This window comes from Nycticebus coucang, chromosome X (genome assembly GCF_027406575.1).
Source record: "Nycticebus coucang isolate mNycCou1 chromosome X, mNycCou1.pri, whole genome shotgun sequence".
Taxonomy (NCBI): Eukaryota; Metazoa; Chordata; class Mammalia; order Primates; family Lorisidae; genus Nycticebus; species Nycticebus coucang.
Window position 1 is genome coordinate 17,321,428 of NC_069804.1, and position 17,783 is coordinate 17,339,210.

The 17,783-nt window shown below is 37.3% G+C and overlaps 1 protein-coding gene across 1 annotated transcript in view; it reads left to right on the forward strand.

The window, feature by feature from the left end:
- PPEF1 (protein phosphatase with EF-hand domain 1) overlaps positions 1–17,783 on the forward strand; it is a 116,606-nt gene that overhangs the window by 26,035 nt on the left and 72,788 nt on the right. Inside the window, exons 3-5 of the mRNA XM_053579777.1 lie at positions 217–344; positions 3,844–3,904; positions 16,532–16,692. Coding sequence (XP_053435752.1) covers positions 217–344; positions 3,844–3,904; positions 16,532–16,692 — 350 coding nt within the window. The remainder of the gene's footprint in view (positions 1–216; positions 345–3,843; positions 3,905–16,531; positions 16,693–17,783) is intronic.

Below are 17,783 nucleotides of genomic sequence, written 5' to 3' on the forward strand. Positions count from 1 at the left end.
CTCCTAACAGCTATGCCATCATTATTCTCTGAGTGGTTGCGACTCAAGAGCATTTTATAAAACACATAAAGGTCAATCTCATTGTTTGGAGTTTTTATATTCTTAGAACCTAAGAATCCAAAAGGACTGATTTTTTTGTCCCTGAAGTATCTACTTCCCTCTAATAGCTGCATAGTAACTGTTTTCCTCTGACTTTCATATCCTGTGCATCTGCAGTGCTAAGAGCCGTGTTGATCATCCAGAACTGGTACCGAGGTTACAGAGCTCGGCTGAGGGCCAGACAACACTATGCCCTCACTATCTTCCAGTCTATCGAATATGCTGATGAACAGGGCCAAATGCAGGTCTGTTTTCAAGCTTGTGTCTTCTTTAGGTAAAGATATCTCTTTGTCATTTTTTATTGAAAGAATATAAGTTTGGGGCCATTTTAAGCTAAGGAACCTTGGGGGGAAGGGCTTTAATAGAGGATATAGCAACATTGTCTTGGAACTATTTAGAGAGAATGCAATTTAGGAAAAGAATGGTGTTTTCAGTTCTGAAGTTCACATTTTTAAGAGGGCTGCCCAATGTCTAGTTAACCAATAAAAATAGGTTATTTTTAAATTATTTTTTATTTATTATTATTTTTTATAGCTTATTTTATTTTGAAGGAAAAATAATTTAAAGAGTTAAAAAATGGAAGAATCTCTTAAGAACAAACCCATGAAAGTTCTATAAGAAAATATGGGTGAGAAAGGCCTTTTTAAAGCTTACAAAAAAGAATTTGTAAATCCAACTTTATGAAGTTCATTAACCCGAAAAAGTACTTCTAACAATGAAAACGTCTCAGAAAAACTCTCCAAAATAGCTGTTAATGAAAAAAACCAACTTATAGAACAATATATTGATTTTATCCCATATATGTGAAAGAAAATCAAGCATACTGCAAAAGTCTGGAAAAAGATACACAGGAAATTGTTTATAGTGGTTAGTTCTAGGGACAGGAATAGTATTGGTGGGTGGGTAGGGATGTGTTAAGAGGGATTTCTTATTTTTATTTAGTATTGTTTATAGTTTTTAACAATCCTATATTTATGTATCATGTTATAATCTTTGAAGATAACTAAGAAAATTCCAAAAAGAATTAAATTGCCAGATTTATTATTGGCAGCTGTAAAAATGATCTACTGTGATTCAATCAAATACTTCCTTTGCTCACATTAGGAGCTCATGGCATTGGCTGTCTTTTTAAGCACTGTAGAACATAGTGATGAATATAAAGGTAGAATGAACTCTCTTAGTATGTTTTATACACAAACATTCTAGCATCAATACATTCTTTCCTACTGATGTTTTTAATAACACACTTATTAAGACATGATTCACATAACTATACAATTTACACGTTAAAAGCATACACTTCAGTAGTTTTTAGTATACTCCCTGAGTTGTACAACCATCAGTACAATCAAGTTTAGGACCTTTTCATCACTTCCTCAAAACCCCATACCCTTTAATAGTCACTCCCCCATTCACTTACCCTAGACCCTGGCAACCACTAATCTGTTTTCTGTTTCTATGGATTTGCTTCTTCTGACCATTTCATAACAATATGTGGTCTTTTGTATTTGGCTTCCTTTACTTAGCATAATGTCTTCAGGGTTCACCTATGTTGTAGTACGTATCAGGACTTCATTCCTTTATACAGCTGAGTTATATTCCATTATATGGACAGACCATATTTTTTTTTACCTCTTTTAAAATTTATTATTATTTTTATTTATTTATTTATTTTTATTAATCCATTCCTCAGGCAATGGATTATTTGGGTGGTTTCCATCTTTTGACTATTGTGAATAATGCTGCTGTGAACATTTATGTACAAGTTTTTGTGTGAACACGTTTTCAGTTCTCTTGGGTATATACCTGGGAATAGAATTGTTGGCTAATATGGTAACTTTGTGTTTAACTTTTTGAGTAACTGATAAACTGTTTTCCAAAGCAGCTGTACCATTTTACACTTCTGCCAGCAGTGTGGACTCCAGTATATTCAAATTTTTTATTTATTGATTGATCGAAACAGGGTCTTACTCTGTTGCCTGGACTAGAGTGCAGTGGCATCATCATAGCTCACTGCAACCTCCAGTGCCTAGACTTAAGTGATCCTCCTCCTCAGTCTCCCAAGTAGCTGGGACTATAGGCGTATGCCTTCATACCCAGCTGATTTTTCTAAAGATGGGTTTTTGCTATGTTACCATGCCTGGTCCTTCTTAACACCTTTTCTGGTCTTCAATTCCTGGCCTCAAGTGATCCCCTTGCCTCAGCCCCACCCCACCCCCCAAAGTGCTAGGATTACAGGCATGAGCCATCATACCCAGCCTTTTCACATTTTTGCCAACACTTGTTATTATCTGTCTTTTTCATTATAGGTGTGAATTGATATCTCATTGTAGTTTCTATTGGCTCTTTTTTTTTTTTTGAGACAGAGTCTTACTTTGTCACCCTCAGTAGAGTGCTGTGGCATCATAGCTCACAGCGACCTCAGACTCTTGGGCTCAAGCAATTTTCTTGCCTCAGCCTCATGAGTAGCTGGGACTACAGGCATCTGCCACAATGCTCAGCTATTTTTAAAGATGGAGTCTCACTCTGGCTCAGGCTGGTCTCAAACCTGTGAGCTCAGGCAATCCACCGGCCTTGGATTCCCAGAGTGCTAGGATTACAGGCTTGAGCCACCTCACCCAGCCTCTATTGGCTCTTAATTGACAAATCCATTAACGATATTTAAATCATACATTTTAATGTTTATATGGAAAGTCTTCCTTCCCTTAACTCCCAGATTGATAAAGTTCCTTAGTATTCACTTTCCATGGGAGGAAGGGATTGAAGAAGAAATTATTTGTGCAATACAAATGCAAGTCTTTGCAGATAATTGATAGGCATAGAGGCAGCACCCAGGTAATCCTTGGAATGCTGGTGGATTTCTACTTTTCTCTTCTTTTATTTGTGAAATATATTTGATATGTAAGTGTATCCCTTAACTCTGAATTTCACCACCAAAAAGACAAGACAATATTATAATGAGCAAAATATAGTAGCTGTCTTAGATTGGATTTCTTAGAAGCACAGTCTTGAGACAGAGATTCTAGCACAAGTACCTTACTCAAGGAGTATTCTCAGGGAAAATCTGGAAGGGAGTGAGGAGCATGAGATAGGACAGGTGAAGAAGCTTGGCAAAAATGTGCTTTCTGGAGAAGTCTGACCTTAACCTGATCCCACTGGATACTCCAAAGTGTGAAACGTATCATAGTTTGTCCCTGGCAGGGGCAAGGGTGATGGGGGACTGGGCTGTTACACCCTTGCTTCAGCCAGTCGTTGGCTCTGGGCAGCCCCCTGGGAAGGGTGTGTATGTGATATCCTCTGCAACTTTGTGTGAGGTGCTGCCCATCTGGGAGGGCAACATTTGGAGGCAGGTATAGGTATGACACTTAACACCTTTTTTTTGAGACAGAGTTTCACTTTGTCTCCCTGGGTAGAGTGCCATGGCATCATAGCCTACAGCAACCTCAAACTCCCGGGCTCAAGTGATTTGCTTGCCTCAGCCTCCTGTGTAGCTGGGACTACAGGCCCCTGGCACAATGCCCAGTTATTTTTAGAGACAGGGATCTCTTTCTTGATATGGCTAGTCTTGAACTGGTGAGCTCAGGTGATCCACCCGCCTCCCATAGTGCTAGGATTATAGGCGTGAGCCACCACGCCTGGCCCTTCTTAACACCTTTTCTGAGTGCCCAGAAAAGTAAGGGGATAGCATTAGCTTTAGTAGCTGTTTCGGGTTCATTAACTGATGAATGTATTTTTATTTTGCAGCTGTCCAACTTCTTCTCCTTTATGTTGGATAATTATACAAATATATGTGAGGAGGATCCAGGTAAGTGAAAAATTCAGTCTTTTGAAAAGTAGCCAATTATTGAATTGCCCTCATCAAGAGATGTAAATTATGAAGATGGGGAACCCTAAGAAATTAAAAGATGCCCACCTCTTTTGTTTATGTGACTCTCAACAACTGGTGAAATCAGTTCAACTGGCTTTTTCCCTTCTCTGGATGATGTTGACTAAATCAACCATTTAATCTTTTCACTTTTCAAAAAATGAATTAGAGTTCATTCATCATTCACTTGTTGAATACTTTCTCTAAACTACAGTCTATTGATGCAGAACAGTAGCTTAGTAAAGAGGATCTTATTTTTCATCCAAAAAACTTTTATGCTGAGAGATCAAAATATCTTAAATATTTATTTCATGCAGCGGATCTAGGGAAAAATGATGGATTAAACACAGTTGGCTCCATTATGTCACTGTTTGCTGTCCCATGTAGATACCTCTATCTATGTATCTGTGTCTATCATTTCTATTATCTATCATAGTCTTTCTGAAGCAGATAGACAATATAGATGTGGTTCAAAAATGATGTAAAAATTATAATTATTCACAGGGCATGTACGTCTATTTCTCCTGCAAATTAAGATCTTCCTGTTACTATCTCCAAGGTGGATGCCAGACTTAAAAACTCATTTTTCTTTAATTTGGGCTATTTTTTTGCTCTAATTAAAATGTATATGGCATCTAGGAGCATTTTTTAAATAATCTGGTAAACACCCTTCAAAGTGGTGAAAGAATAGTGTTTTAATGGCATGATTCGAGCTAAGTACATATGTATGAAACTAATTAAAGCATTTAATGATCTGTAGAAGCTTTCCGAATGGTGAAATAGCCAAACCTGGAGTGGGGAGTGGGTGGAAGTGGGTACATTGCCATTTTCTTTCTTTTAGATAATTGCAATTTGAAGACAGTTGTTTTTGCTTCATGTTCTTTGGCAAAAATGTTTTTGAGAGGAAATATAATGATGAAATGAAACAGCACTCTTTCTGCTAATGACCTAATATTTCAGTCCGGGCTCACTTCATCAAAATCACTTAGGGTATTTCAGAGCTACAGATGGCTAGGTTCCAGTCTAGAGATATTTACTCAGACTCTCTGTTTTTGTAAATATGCATTATAAAAAATTCTATAGGTAATTTTAAAATATAACAAATTATTTTTTCAAAGAAGGGAGACAGTAGTTTAATCTTTCTCTGTAAACTTTTTTTCAAGTATAACATGTATCAAAGGAAAGTATACAAATTATATGATTCAACAAATTTTCTTAAACACACTCATGTAATAGGCACCCAGAACAAGAAATTAAACGTGATCAGAGTCACAGAAGCCCCTTTCTGCCCTCTTCTAGTTGCTATCCAACCTACTCCCCAACTATTTTCTTAACTTTTCTACCCCAGATTAGTTTTGCTTGTTTTTGAACTTCTTTATATAAATGGAAGCATACAATATATCCTCTTTTGAGTCTGGTGTCTTTTGTGCAATATTATATTTGTAAGAGTCATCCTTGCTATTGTAATTTGGTCATTCTTGTTGCTGAATAATTTTCCATTTTACTAATATACCGTAATTTATCCATTCTGTTGTTCATGGGCATTTGAGTTATTTTCAGATTTGGCAATTTAAATGGTGCTGCTATGCATATTCTTGTACATTTTGGTAAACATATGTATTCATTTCTTTTGCTGTATACTCATTTTCAGTTATCTATTGCTACATAACAAACCACCCCCAAAATTGAGTAGCTTAAAAACAACAGGCATTTTATTGCCTGTGATTTTGTAGGTCAGTCATTTGAATAGAGCTTACTAGTGATTGCTTGTCTCTGTTGCATATGGCATCAGTTGGGCTCATTCGTCTATCTGGGTCTTTGGTATTAGCCAGTAACCTGGTTCCCTCTCTTCTTCTCATGCAGCCTCTCTGTCCACCAGCATATTCTAGATTTCTTTATATGGTGGTTGGGTCTAAGAAGGCAAAGGTAGAAGCTGCAAACCTCTTAAGGCCTGTGTCCTGGAATTCTGGGAAATCAGTTTTGCCATATTCTATTGGTCAAAGCAAGTCTCAAGGCCAACCATAGAATCAAAAGGATTGAGAATTATCATTCTTTTGCCGAGAGGAATGGCAGCATTACAGCGTAAATGGATATGGACCCAAGGACGCATGGTTCATTCAGAGCCATCATTATAAAGAGGTACCACAACCTGAAGATGGAGGTTTTGGGTTATAGGGTAGATATATGTTCAGCTTTTTTCAATACTGACAATTTTTCAAGATGGTTGTATTAACCATATTCCAACCAGTTCCATCTGTTTCATATCCTCATAAATACTTGGAATTGTGCATTCTTTTCATTTTAGCTCTTCTCGTGAGTATGTAGTAATATCATATTTTTGCTTTTTCTTGAGCTGGAGTCTCACTCTGTTGCCCCAGGCTAGAGTGCTGTGGTGTTATAGCTCACGGCAACCTCAAACTCCTAGGTTCAAGAGATCCTCCTGCCTCAGCCTCCTGAGGAGCTAGGACTACAGTTGTGCACCACCATGCCCAGCTGATTTTTCTATTCTTAGTAGAAAGAGGGTCTCACTCTTGCTCAGGCTAGTCTCAAAGTTCTGAGCTCAAGCAATCCACCTGCCTCAGCCTCCTGGAGTGTTAACAATTACAGGCATGAGCCACTGCGTCTGGCCTCATATTTCTGCTTTAATTTGCTTTAATTTAATTTCCCTGGTGAGCAGTGAAGTTGCTTACTTTTTTTGTATGTTTATTAGTCATGTGGACATCTCATTTGGTGAAATGCCTGTTCTAGTCTTTTGCTCATTTTTCTAATGGGTTATCTATCTTTTTCTTATTAATTTGTAAGAGTTCTTTTTTTTTTTAAGACAGAGTCTTACTTTATCGCCCTTGCTAGAGGGCTGTGGTGTCATAGCTTAGAGCAACCTCAGACTCTTGGCTCAAGTGGTTCTTTTGCCTCAGCCTCATGAGTAGCTGGGACTACAGGCAGCCACCACAATGCCCAGTTATTTTTAGAGACAGGGTCTCACTCTTGCCCAGACGGGTCTCAAACTCCTCAGCTCAAACAATCAACACACCTCAGCCTCCCAGGTGTGAGCCACTGCGCCTGGCCTGTAAGAGTTCTTAAAGTGTTCTAAATATGAATCTTTGTTAGATAAATGTACTGAAAATATCTTCTCCCAGTCTTTGGCTTTTATACCCCTAATTTTTAAAGGATGTCTTGAGGAAGAGGAATTCTCTTAATTTTAATATAGTATAACCTTTTTCCTTTATGGTTAATTCTTTCTGTATTCTGTTTAAGAAATCTTGCTCTGGCCAGGCATGGTGGCTCATGCCTGTAATCCTAGCACTCTGAGAAGCCGAGGCAAGAGGATCACTTGAGCTCAGGAGTTCAAGACCAGCCTGAGCAACATAGTGAGCCCCTGTCTCTATTAAAAATAGAAAAATTAGTCGGGTATTGTTGTGATCATCTGTAGTCCCAGGTACTTGGAAGGCTAAGGCAGGAGGATCATTGAAACTAGGAGTTTGAGGTTGCCATGAGTGAAGCTAATGCCACGGCACTCTAGCCCGGGCAACAGAGTGAAACTCTGTCTCAAAAAAAAAAAAAACAAATCTTGCCCTGTTAAGAGATTTTATGTATGTGTGTATACACACACACACACACACACACAGGGTGTAAAAAATTGCATACACATTTTAAGAAAGGAAAAAACTATTAAAATTGTAATTATTTATACCATTAACAAAATATGAATACAAGTCTCATTGTGTACCTCTTGTAATTGCAGAAGTCAAACATGACTTGGGGCTCAGTGCCCGTACCTCAGTGGTTAGTGCGCCAGCCACATACACCCGGCTGGCGGGTTTGAACCTGGCCCAGCCTGCTAAACAACAATGACAACTACAACAACAAAAAATAGCTGGGCGTTGTGGCAGGTGCCTTTAGTCCCAGCTACTTGGGAGCGGAGGCAAGAGAATCACTTAAGCCCAAGAGTTAGAGGTTGCTGTGAGCTGTGACACCACAGCACTCTACCAAGGGCGACATAGTGAGACTCTGTCTCAAAAAAAAAAAAAAAAAAAGGCACCAAACATGACTTGAGTATTATAAATTTAATACAGTTTTTCCTTTCTTAAAACATGTATATATATTTTTTTGCACCCTCTGTATTCATTTGTATAAAAATAAATATAGGACAAACCCATGGAGTAAACCAGAAACTAATGACATTGTTTACCTACAGAGGATGACTGGGTACAGGGCAGAAAAATATAAGAGAATAGACATTGAATAGAAGGGATGGGGGGAGTGATACTTTTCTGAGTACTTTTTGTAGTTCTTACTCTTAGAACTATGATTGTGTTTTACATCCCCTCCCTTAAAAATTTATTAAAAGCAGGAAAAGAATGTGTGTGTGTGCACGTAATCCAGAAAGAACACATACTGTGACAAAAGAACCTAACTGTGTTACAAATGAATAACACACAGCTGCCTGAAGGAAGTGAGTAAGCAATATATTAACCTGAGTAATTTTGGAAAATAGTATTTTAACCCTCAGGTGCCTTGATGAAATTTCATTTGTATTTATACTACTTGGGGTTTGCTAAGCTTCTGTGATACCGAAATGGAGATTTTTTTTTTAAAAAATCAGGCTCAGGAAATTTTTATATCTTTAAATATCTTTTCTTAAAGCCTAAACATCTTTTTTGGGTGAATCTTTCTGCTTTTAAACTTAGAAGGCCCTAAAATATTTAAAATATGCATCACTATGCCTGTATTTCCAGATTTTTTTTGTGGTTTGACTTAAAAAATTTTCCAGACTTCAAACTATACTTCAAGGCTGTAGTAACCAAAACAGCATGGTATTGGTACAAAAATAGAGACGTAGACCAATGGAACAGAATAGAGAACCCAGATATAAAACCATCAACCTATTGCCAGCTAATCGTTGACAAAGTAGACAACAATACACATGGGGGGAAAGAAGCCTTATTCAATACATGGTGCTCGGAAAATTGGATAGCCACATGTAAAAGAATGAAATAAGACCCCTGTCTCTCACCACTCAAAAAAATTCAAGATGGGGTGGCGCCTGTGGCTCAGTGAGTAGGGCACCGGTCCCATATACCGAGGGTGGTGGGTTCAAACCCAGCCCCGCCTGAGCTGAAACCAAAAAATAGCTGGGCGTTGTGGCGGGTGCCTGTAGTCCCAGCTGCTCAGGAGGCTGAGGCAGGAGAATCGCTGAAGCCCAAGAGCTGGAGATTGCTGTGAGTCCTGTGACATCATGGCACTCTACTGAAGGCAATAAAGTGAGACTCTGTCTCTACAAAAAAAAAAAAAAAAAATTCAAGATGGATGAAAGCCATGAAACCATAATAATTCTGCAAGAAAATGTAGGAAAAACACTTACAGATATTGGCGTAGGCAAAGAATTTATGACTAAGACCCCAGTAGCAATTATAGCAACAACAAAAATAAATAAATGGGATTTGATTAAACTAAAAAGCTTCTGCACAGCTAAGGAAATAATCAACAGAGCAAATAGCCTACAGAATGAGAGAACACACGTGCACAGAGGGATATAAAACTCAGTGGAAATCAAGCAGTGGGGAGAGAGGAGGCAGGGAGGAGCAAAAACCTACCTAACAATGAACACTAATCATGGGCACACTTATAGCCTTGACTCACAAGCTATAAGTGTTGCAGAAAAGGAAATTTATAGATTATTGTTGTAGGTTGATTTCTAATGGCTCTTTTTGGTAGGAGAGTTGCCAGAAGCAGGTTCTTTTGCCCGCCACCCAAGAACCAGGTATGAGAGGCGAGTGTTGGTGAAGAAAAGGTGGTTTATTCAAGTGCTGGCAGACTGAGATGTTGCCTCCAAGACCATCTCATCCCTTCTGCTTACCAAGCAGTTTATAAATGGAAGGGGTAAAGGCAGTTGGTGGCAGAAAGCAAGCTTTGTGCAAATCATCATGACTTGCTTAATGATTATCAGCTAATAATAGGTCATCTGGTGGATCTTGTTATCAGTAGTCTGCACTTGGCCTATTGTAGACTCTTGATCAGCTTTTCCTTAAGGTTTTTTTCTAATCATGTGCCCTGGCAGCTGTGTAAGAAAACAGCAGGTTAATTCTAAACTTTTAAGACAGAACAAACTGAAAGCCTATTGGAAGCAAAATGGAGTCTCTTTAGCTAGCTTAATGTTACATTCTGAATGGCCCTTGGAGTGTGCTTACATGAGGATTCCAGACATCCTCCACCTCAGCCTGTTTAACTGAAGTGCTGTGATTCCTAAGCGGGGTATTTTTAGGGGCCAGAAGTTTATTTAACATTTCCAGATATCAGAGCCATATTAATGGTTTTAACTCTGAAGTACAGAGATATTTTGGGTATTCCAAACATGACAGGTAACCTGGAAGCAACAGTACTTATCCTTGTACTCTCCCCACCTCTTTCGTGAAAATCAATAATGACAGTTTATCTCCCTGTCCTAATACTTAGGAGCTCAAAACCAGTGCATAGGACTCAATGGGGAATAGAGACTCCACACAAACAATCCTGGACAACTTTTCACATCAGCTTCCTCCTCCCACAGGCAGAGAGCCAAAGCTCGCATATACAGTGATAGGTTTTAGCAGAGACTGGTGGAAGTGGGGAATGGGATGAAGTAGGTAGAAATGTTGTTTTGACTTTTCTCTCTGCTCTCCAGATTAGCCAAAATGTCCTAGCAGACAAGATACTTTATATTTTTTGTTGCCTATGGTGAATAGGATATATTTCCCATTATATCTTCCATAGATTCTTGATAGCATTTAGTGAAGTGTTTATATCTATTTTATAACTATCTTTATTTAACCCTAACCCTAGCCCTATTTCTTTTACCTAGTTTAGGTAAAAGAAAAGATTATGTGTAGGGGGTATTTTTGAAGTGTTTTCTTTAGCACAACTTGTAAAAGATATCATTTAATTATAGTTGAAGATTTTCTTATACTTAGTTTAGATTCAAGTTGACAAAATTATACAGTACCATATACTGTGCTACTTTTAAATAGCAATAATGAAATTATTGTTGTTGTCGGTATTTTTAAATGTTTACTTATGTGCCATGTATTTAAATGCTTTAAATACATCATTTCATTTAGTCTTCATGACCAACTAGTGAGATTAGCATTATTATCATCCTCTTTTTGTAGATGTGGGATCTGAGGCTTAGAGGATAATTTCCCAAGGTTATTCGTTTCACCACTGGTGAAACGAAGCTGTGATTCTAACCAGTATGATTAACCTCTATATTATATTTCTCTTATCAATTCTGGGAGTTTTTCAATGGTTTATTTATTTATTTATTTATTTATTTTGAGACGGAGTCTCACTATGTTGCCCTCAGTAGAGTGCTATGGCGTCACAGCTCACCTCAACCTCAAACTGTTGGGCTTAAGTGATTCTCTTGCCTCAGTCTCCTAAGTAGCTGGGACTACAGGTATCTGCCACAATGCCTGGCTATTTTTTTTGTTGTAGTTGTCATTGTTGTTTAGCAGGCCCAGGCCAGGTTCGAATCTGCCAGCTCCAGTGTACATGGCCAGCACCCTAACTGCTGAGCAACAGGCGCCAAGCCGTCAATAGATTTTCTTAAATATAAGTATTTACTCACATTGGCCACAAGTAATTCTATTTTTATATCTTTCTATCTAAGTCACTGCTCTTATTTCAGGTTCATGTCTTATTACATTGGCCAGAATAGCAGAACATGAAAGTAGACATCCTTGTTTTGCTAATGACTTAATGGAAAAATCGTTGTTGATTGAAACTTACAAGATTATGTTAAGGAAGTATCCTTCCATTCCTAGCTTTCTTAGTCTTTAAGAAAATCAGGGACAGGGTGGCACCTGTGGCTCAAGGAGTAGGGCGCCGGTCCCATATGCCAGAGGTGTTGGGTTCAAACCTAGCCCCGGCCAAAATCCAAAAAAAAACAAAAAAAACAAAAAAAAAAGAAATTGTGATAAAAAAAAAAAAAAGAAAAGAAAAAGAAAATCAGGGACAGGTGTTGAATTTCAAAATGTCATTTTGGCATCTATTAAATTCATTATATGGAGACTAATGGTTTTGATCCAGATACATAATTGAGAAATGAAATAACTGTAAATGTGACTCAGTTGGTGCTTTTCTTTTTCCAGCAATATCTGGAACTTGTTTTCAAAGTGACATGTGGGTGGTAGAAGCAGAAACTGTTTTTTAAAAAAATTATGGGCTTTAAATTTTTCCCTGTCCAGATTTTGTGTCTGTACTAGGTAAAAGAAAAGATTATGTGTAGGGGGTATTTTTGAAGTGTTTTCTTTAGAACAACTTGTAAAAGGTATCATTTGGTTATAGTCCAAGATTTTATTATACTTAATTAGTTTAGATTCATGTTGATAAATTGTAAACTAAACAGGTAAGGATTAACTCTAATTACATGGTGCCCAAATCTTTATATATTCTTGGCATTCATTAAATTATTATTATTATTTGTAATAGTTATGGCCCACAAGGATAGTATATATATATAGATAGATAGATAGATAGATAGAGATATATAGATTAGAAATGTTAAAACTTTTGATTGTTTTCATACATGACACATATTGACTACCAGAAGAGAATCTGTTATTTTTTTTTATGTTACTAAAAATCAGCAGAAGGATTATGGTTTGATGTTCACTAGTATTTCATACTGAATAGTTTTAACTGAGAATTGGTTTAGGGAAATGGTACTTCTTCATGTATTTGTCACTGAACTTTTAAGGAATGAAGGTTATCAAATCTATAGAAGAAAAAGCCAGACTAAGCTTAATTTTTAAAAGAAGAAAAACAATATTTTAATTTTGTTCTTAACAAGACTGAGGTTTATTTAAATTTCAGGTTAATATGAGGGTACATACAATTAGGTTACCAAGACTGAGTTTTATTTTTTATTTATTTGTTTATTTTTTTGGTGGGGGGACTACAGGCGGATGCCACAATGCCCAGTTATTTTTGTTTGTTTGTTTGTTTAGCAGGCCTGGGCTGGGTTTGAATCCACCAGCCCGGGAGCATGTGGCCAGTACCCTAACAACTGAGCTATGGGCACCCCTGCAAGACTGAGCTTTAATAACTGGAAGTGATGGAATTGATTTGGTGTGTCAGTTAGCTGATAGGAAAGAAAGATATGACAGATATGGGTGAAGGCAAGGATTGGAAAAACAAAACGATTTCCTGCTGATACCTGATAGAGTTAGGATTACCCAGTAAAATCAGTTATAAGTATAGAAATAATACTATATATATTGTATAACATAGTTATGTTTTCATATGTAATAAAAAGTATAGTGGTTAAGAGTTTGTGCTCAGAGTAAGCTTGTCTAGATTGAATTCCATCTCTCCCACTTACATGGGAGAGATTTGCCCCATTTTCCTCATGTGTCAAATGGGTATAATAACCATATTGACCCCATAGGGTAGTTGTGATGATTCCATGAATATATATGTGAAAAGACATTAGAACAGTGCCTGGACATAGTAAGCATTCAGTTAACTGGGAGCTCTCATCATTGGCATTATCAACATGATGCCATGTAAAAGCTGTGGTTTAGGGCTCAACTTGGACAGGGATTGCTGCATTTTGAAGGATGAGAAATTATTCAAAGAGGAGAAAGGAAGGGCTAGAGAGAGGGAACAGTGGGAGCAATGAAGATAGAAATGGCAAACAATAGAGTACTGGGGTGAAAGAGGAACTCTTCCTCTATGTGGGGCAGATGTGAGGTCCAGAGGTGACACTTTAGATTGGAGGAGTCTTCAAGTATGTTTCATTGTGTTCCAGAGTCTGAAGAGAGACTCATACTGGAGTACATAGATAGGCGAGAGAAGGCACCACGCCTCTGGAAGGGAGCTGGGTGGGACACCCCCATAGGGTCCCCACATGCATATCTGAGTCTTCAACTTCTCTTCTTCTTTCCCTGTAGTGCAGTGTTTTTCAACCTTTCTTATCTCATGGCACACTTGAACCTAGAGTTAAACTTCCATGGCACACTTAAATTATGTAGATCAAAAAAAAGAGTAGAAATAAGAATGTACTTACTGTGCTTTGAACTTCCTTTGAAAATAATTTAATTAATGATCTTTTTTTTTATTGTTGGGGATTCATTGAGAGTACAATAAGCCAGGTTACACTGATTGCAATTGTTAGGCAAAATCCCTCTAATTAATGATCTTTAAAAATTTTTCAAAAAAATAAAAAATAAATAAAAATAAATAAATTTTTCATGGCACACAGCTCGAAAAATCACTGCTTTAGGCTCGGTGCCTATAGCTCAGTGGCTAGGGCACCAGCCATATACACCAGAGTTGGCGGGTTCAAATCCAGCCCGGGCCTGCCAAACAACAATGACAACTACAAAAAAGTAGCCGGGTGTTGTGGTGGGCACTTGTAGTTCCAGCTACTTGGGAGGGTAAGGCAAGACAATCGCTTAAGCCCAAGAGTTTGAGCTTGCTGTGAGTTGTGACGCCACAGCACTCTACCGAGGATGACATAGTGAAACTCTGTCTCAAAAAAAAAAAACAAAAATCACTGCTTTAGTGTCTGGATTTCTAAACCAGGCATGCTTCAAAAGCTTTGGTGCCTTCCTCATGAATGCTGCAATAGTGTCATAATTTCTTCCTCCTTCTAAAAAACAGAATCTCCTGGTTCTGACCACGTGCTTTCCACATTCAAATTATTTTTTAGAGTCTTTAACAGAAAACAATCTTTACAGCTCTGTTTGGATAATGAAGTGAAACCGCTACAGTTAGTTAGTTTTGTTTTATTTTCCTAAAAGTTGCTTGATATTTCAGTGTGGAGTCAGGGAAAGGAAAGATTTCCTTTAGGGCAAGATTCATTTCCAAGAATGACTACCAAATTGAAATGGATGGTTTGAACCTTAAGAAAGTTAAGTATTTAGGCTATACTGCCTAATAATAAATCTGAGATAAAGTTTCTCAAGATTATCTGCATTTATAATTTCTATATATAAGTTGAAATAATTAAGTCATTCTTAAGTCTCAAACCAAATCCAAATAAGAAAAATAACCTCTATTGGACCACGTTATAACTGCTAAATTCAACTTCTTATAAAACATCATTAAACTACCAGCAAAAAATTAGGGTATATAATAATTTAGAAAGTAATTTTTAAAAATTACCAAATATAACTTTACTCTAGAACTTTTTTCAAGTTTAGTTCTTAACTGTAATCTCTGAGCATACCTGGATCATAAAAAAAAATGTATTCTGTCTACATTTGTTAACATCATGCTTTCCAAACTTGACCACTCCAGATATTTAAAAAGATAGAAACCAATTGCAGAGAACTTCTGATGAATGGTCTTTGTAGCAATTCAGCATTAATGTGTTGAAGAGTATGTCATCATCCTCTGGGTCATTTATCTGTTACTGCAATAACATTGTGTATTAAACAACCATAATACCTCAGTGGCATGTAATAAACATTTCTTTTTGCTGACAAGTCTACAGATTAGCTGAGAACTTCTGCTGATCTTGGCAGGCTTGATTTGGCAGTTTTTTGGGTCTTGGCTGGAGTTCACTCATCTGTCTGGAGGTCTGCTGGCTGGTGGCTGATCTAGGACAGCTTTGACTAAGATGACTCAGCTCTGCTCCACATGATCTTGGATCTGTCGGTAGGCTAGACTGGGCTTTATGGTAGTGGCACCATTCCAAAAGAGAGCATGGAAGCATACAAAGCCTCCTGAGACTTGGCCTTGGAACTGGTACACATCACTTTCATCACATTCTTTACACCAGTAAACCTAAGCTTAAACCTTGCCCGGTTTGAAGGGATGGAGAGATAGTCTCTTCCTAGGAGTCAAAATCACATTAAAAGGTCATAGAAGTTAGGATAGAGACTCAGGCTCACTTTTGCAATCAATCTACCACATGTCTTTCATCTTTCTCCCCACTTAATTGTCTGGATTTCTGTTCTTGGGCTGACTGTTGCGTGAGCAATCTAGCAACAAAGACCCTGGTTCTTAGCACCAACTAAAATGGGCAATGCAAGCAATCTGTTACATAGAAATGTCTCCCTGAGAGAGAGGTTCTTTGAGTATTTCTGCCTATGGTTTGTCATTTAACTTTTTAAAAAAAAAAAATCATGCCAGAAAATTTATTTTTATGTAAAGAGAGAAATCAATTACAGCTAAGTAAAATCCTCTGAAGTATTTTACAGGAAAAATTGAATATTGCAGTCTAATTTTCGGTGGATACTGAATAGTAGCAGATGTTTGAACCCGATTCAATGCATTTTTATGTTTTCAGCAAGATACCTTGATTGACCAGTTTTCTCTGTGCTTCTCTCTCCTTCCCTTCCCCCTGATTATGGGCTCACTACTGTGGTAAAATATTTGTCCTGGAGGGATGATGGTAATCCATGTGAATGTACCTGCTGTTCTCAGAATCAGTCAATCCTCATGGTTATATGTGGGATATATTGGTATTCATAACATTTAGCACAGTGCCTTATGTGGGCTAGATATTCCAGAAGATATTTATTAAATTTAAGCATTGGAATGTTGGTTCCCACCTCCTGCTTTCTGTCTTCCCTCTTTCAGAATTAGTTCATCGATTTATTGCAAGTCAACAGGAAATCAAGGATAGACAGGACTATGTGGAGTTGATAGATGTCCCAGATTCCTATTCAGGTCCTCGGCTGCAATTTCCTCTCACTTTTGCTGATATTGATTTACTTCTTGAGGCCTTCAAGCAACAACAGGCAAGTAGAAGCAGATGTTGCCTTGATTCTTGTATATAACAGGTACTCAATGACAGTTGAATGAATGAATGGAAATACTACGGCAGAAATGCATTCTTTTTTTTTGAAAAGCAGTTCACATTAAATGAGAACTTCCTTCTGCCCATTAAATAGAAGTCCTCTAGGTAAATAGAAAGCTCCTCTTGATTCACATACCATAAATTTCATGATTTTAAAGTGTATAATATAGTGAATTTTAGTACATTTATACGATTGTTCAACCATCACCAATATCTAATTCCAGAGCATTTTTGTCACCCCCAAAGCAAAGGCCATTACTGTTCCCTCCTTCCCAGCCCTGGCAACCACCATTCTTTCTGTCTTTATGGATTTGCCTACTCTGGATATTTCATATAAATGAAATCATAATATGTGGCTGTTAATGTTTGGCTTCTTTTTCTTAACATAGTGTTTTTAAGGTTCATTCATAGCATTACTTCACTCCTTTTTATGGCAGGTAATAGTCCGTAGTATACCACATTTTGTTTATCCATTTATCAATGAATGGATATTTGGATTGTTTCTAGATTTTATGGTAAATAATGCTGCTATGATATTCATATACAAATTTTTATATGAACATGTATTCTCAATTCTCTGAGTATACCACTGGGTCATATATTAACTCTCTGCTGTGTCATATGGTAATTCTATATTTAAAATTTCCAGTAACTGTTAAAATGTTTTCCACAATAACTATATGTACCATTTCATATTCCCACCAGCAATGTATGAGAGTTCCAGTTTCTCCATGTCTTTACCAACAGTTTTTATTTTGTTTCTATTTTTATTTTTATTATCACCATTGTAGAGTGTGTGAAGTGGTATTTCATGGTGGTTTTGATTTGCATTTCCCTAATGACTGATGATGTTGAGCATCTTTTCACGTATTAGTTTTTTTTTTAATTAAATCATAGCTGTGTACATTAATGCAATCATGGTTTTCACATATTTGTTGGCTGTTTGTATACCTTCTTTGTAGAAATGTCTGTGCAGATTATTTGCCCATTTAAAATCAGCTTATTTGTCTTTTTATTATTGAATTATAAGCA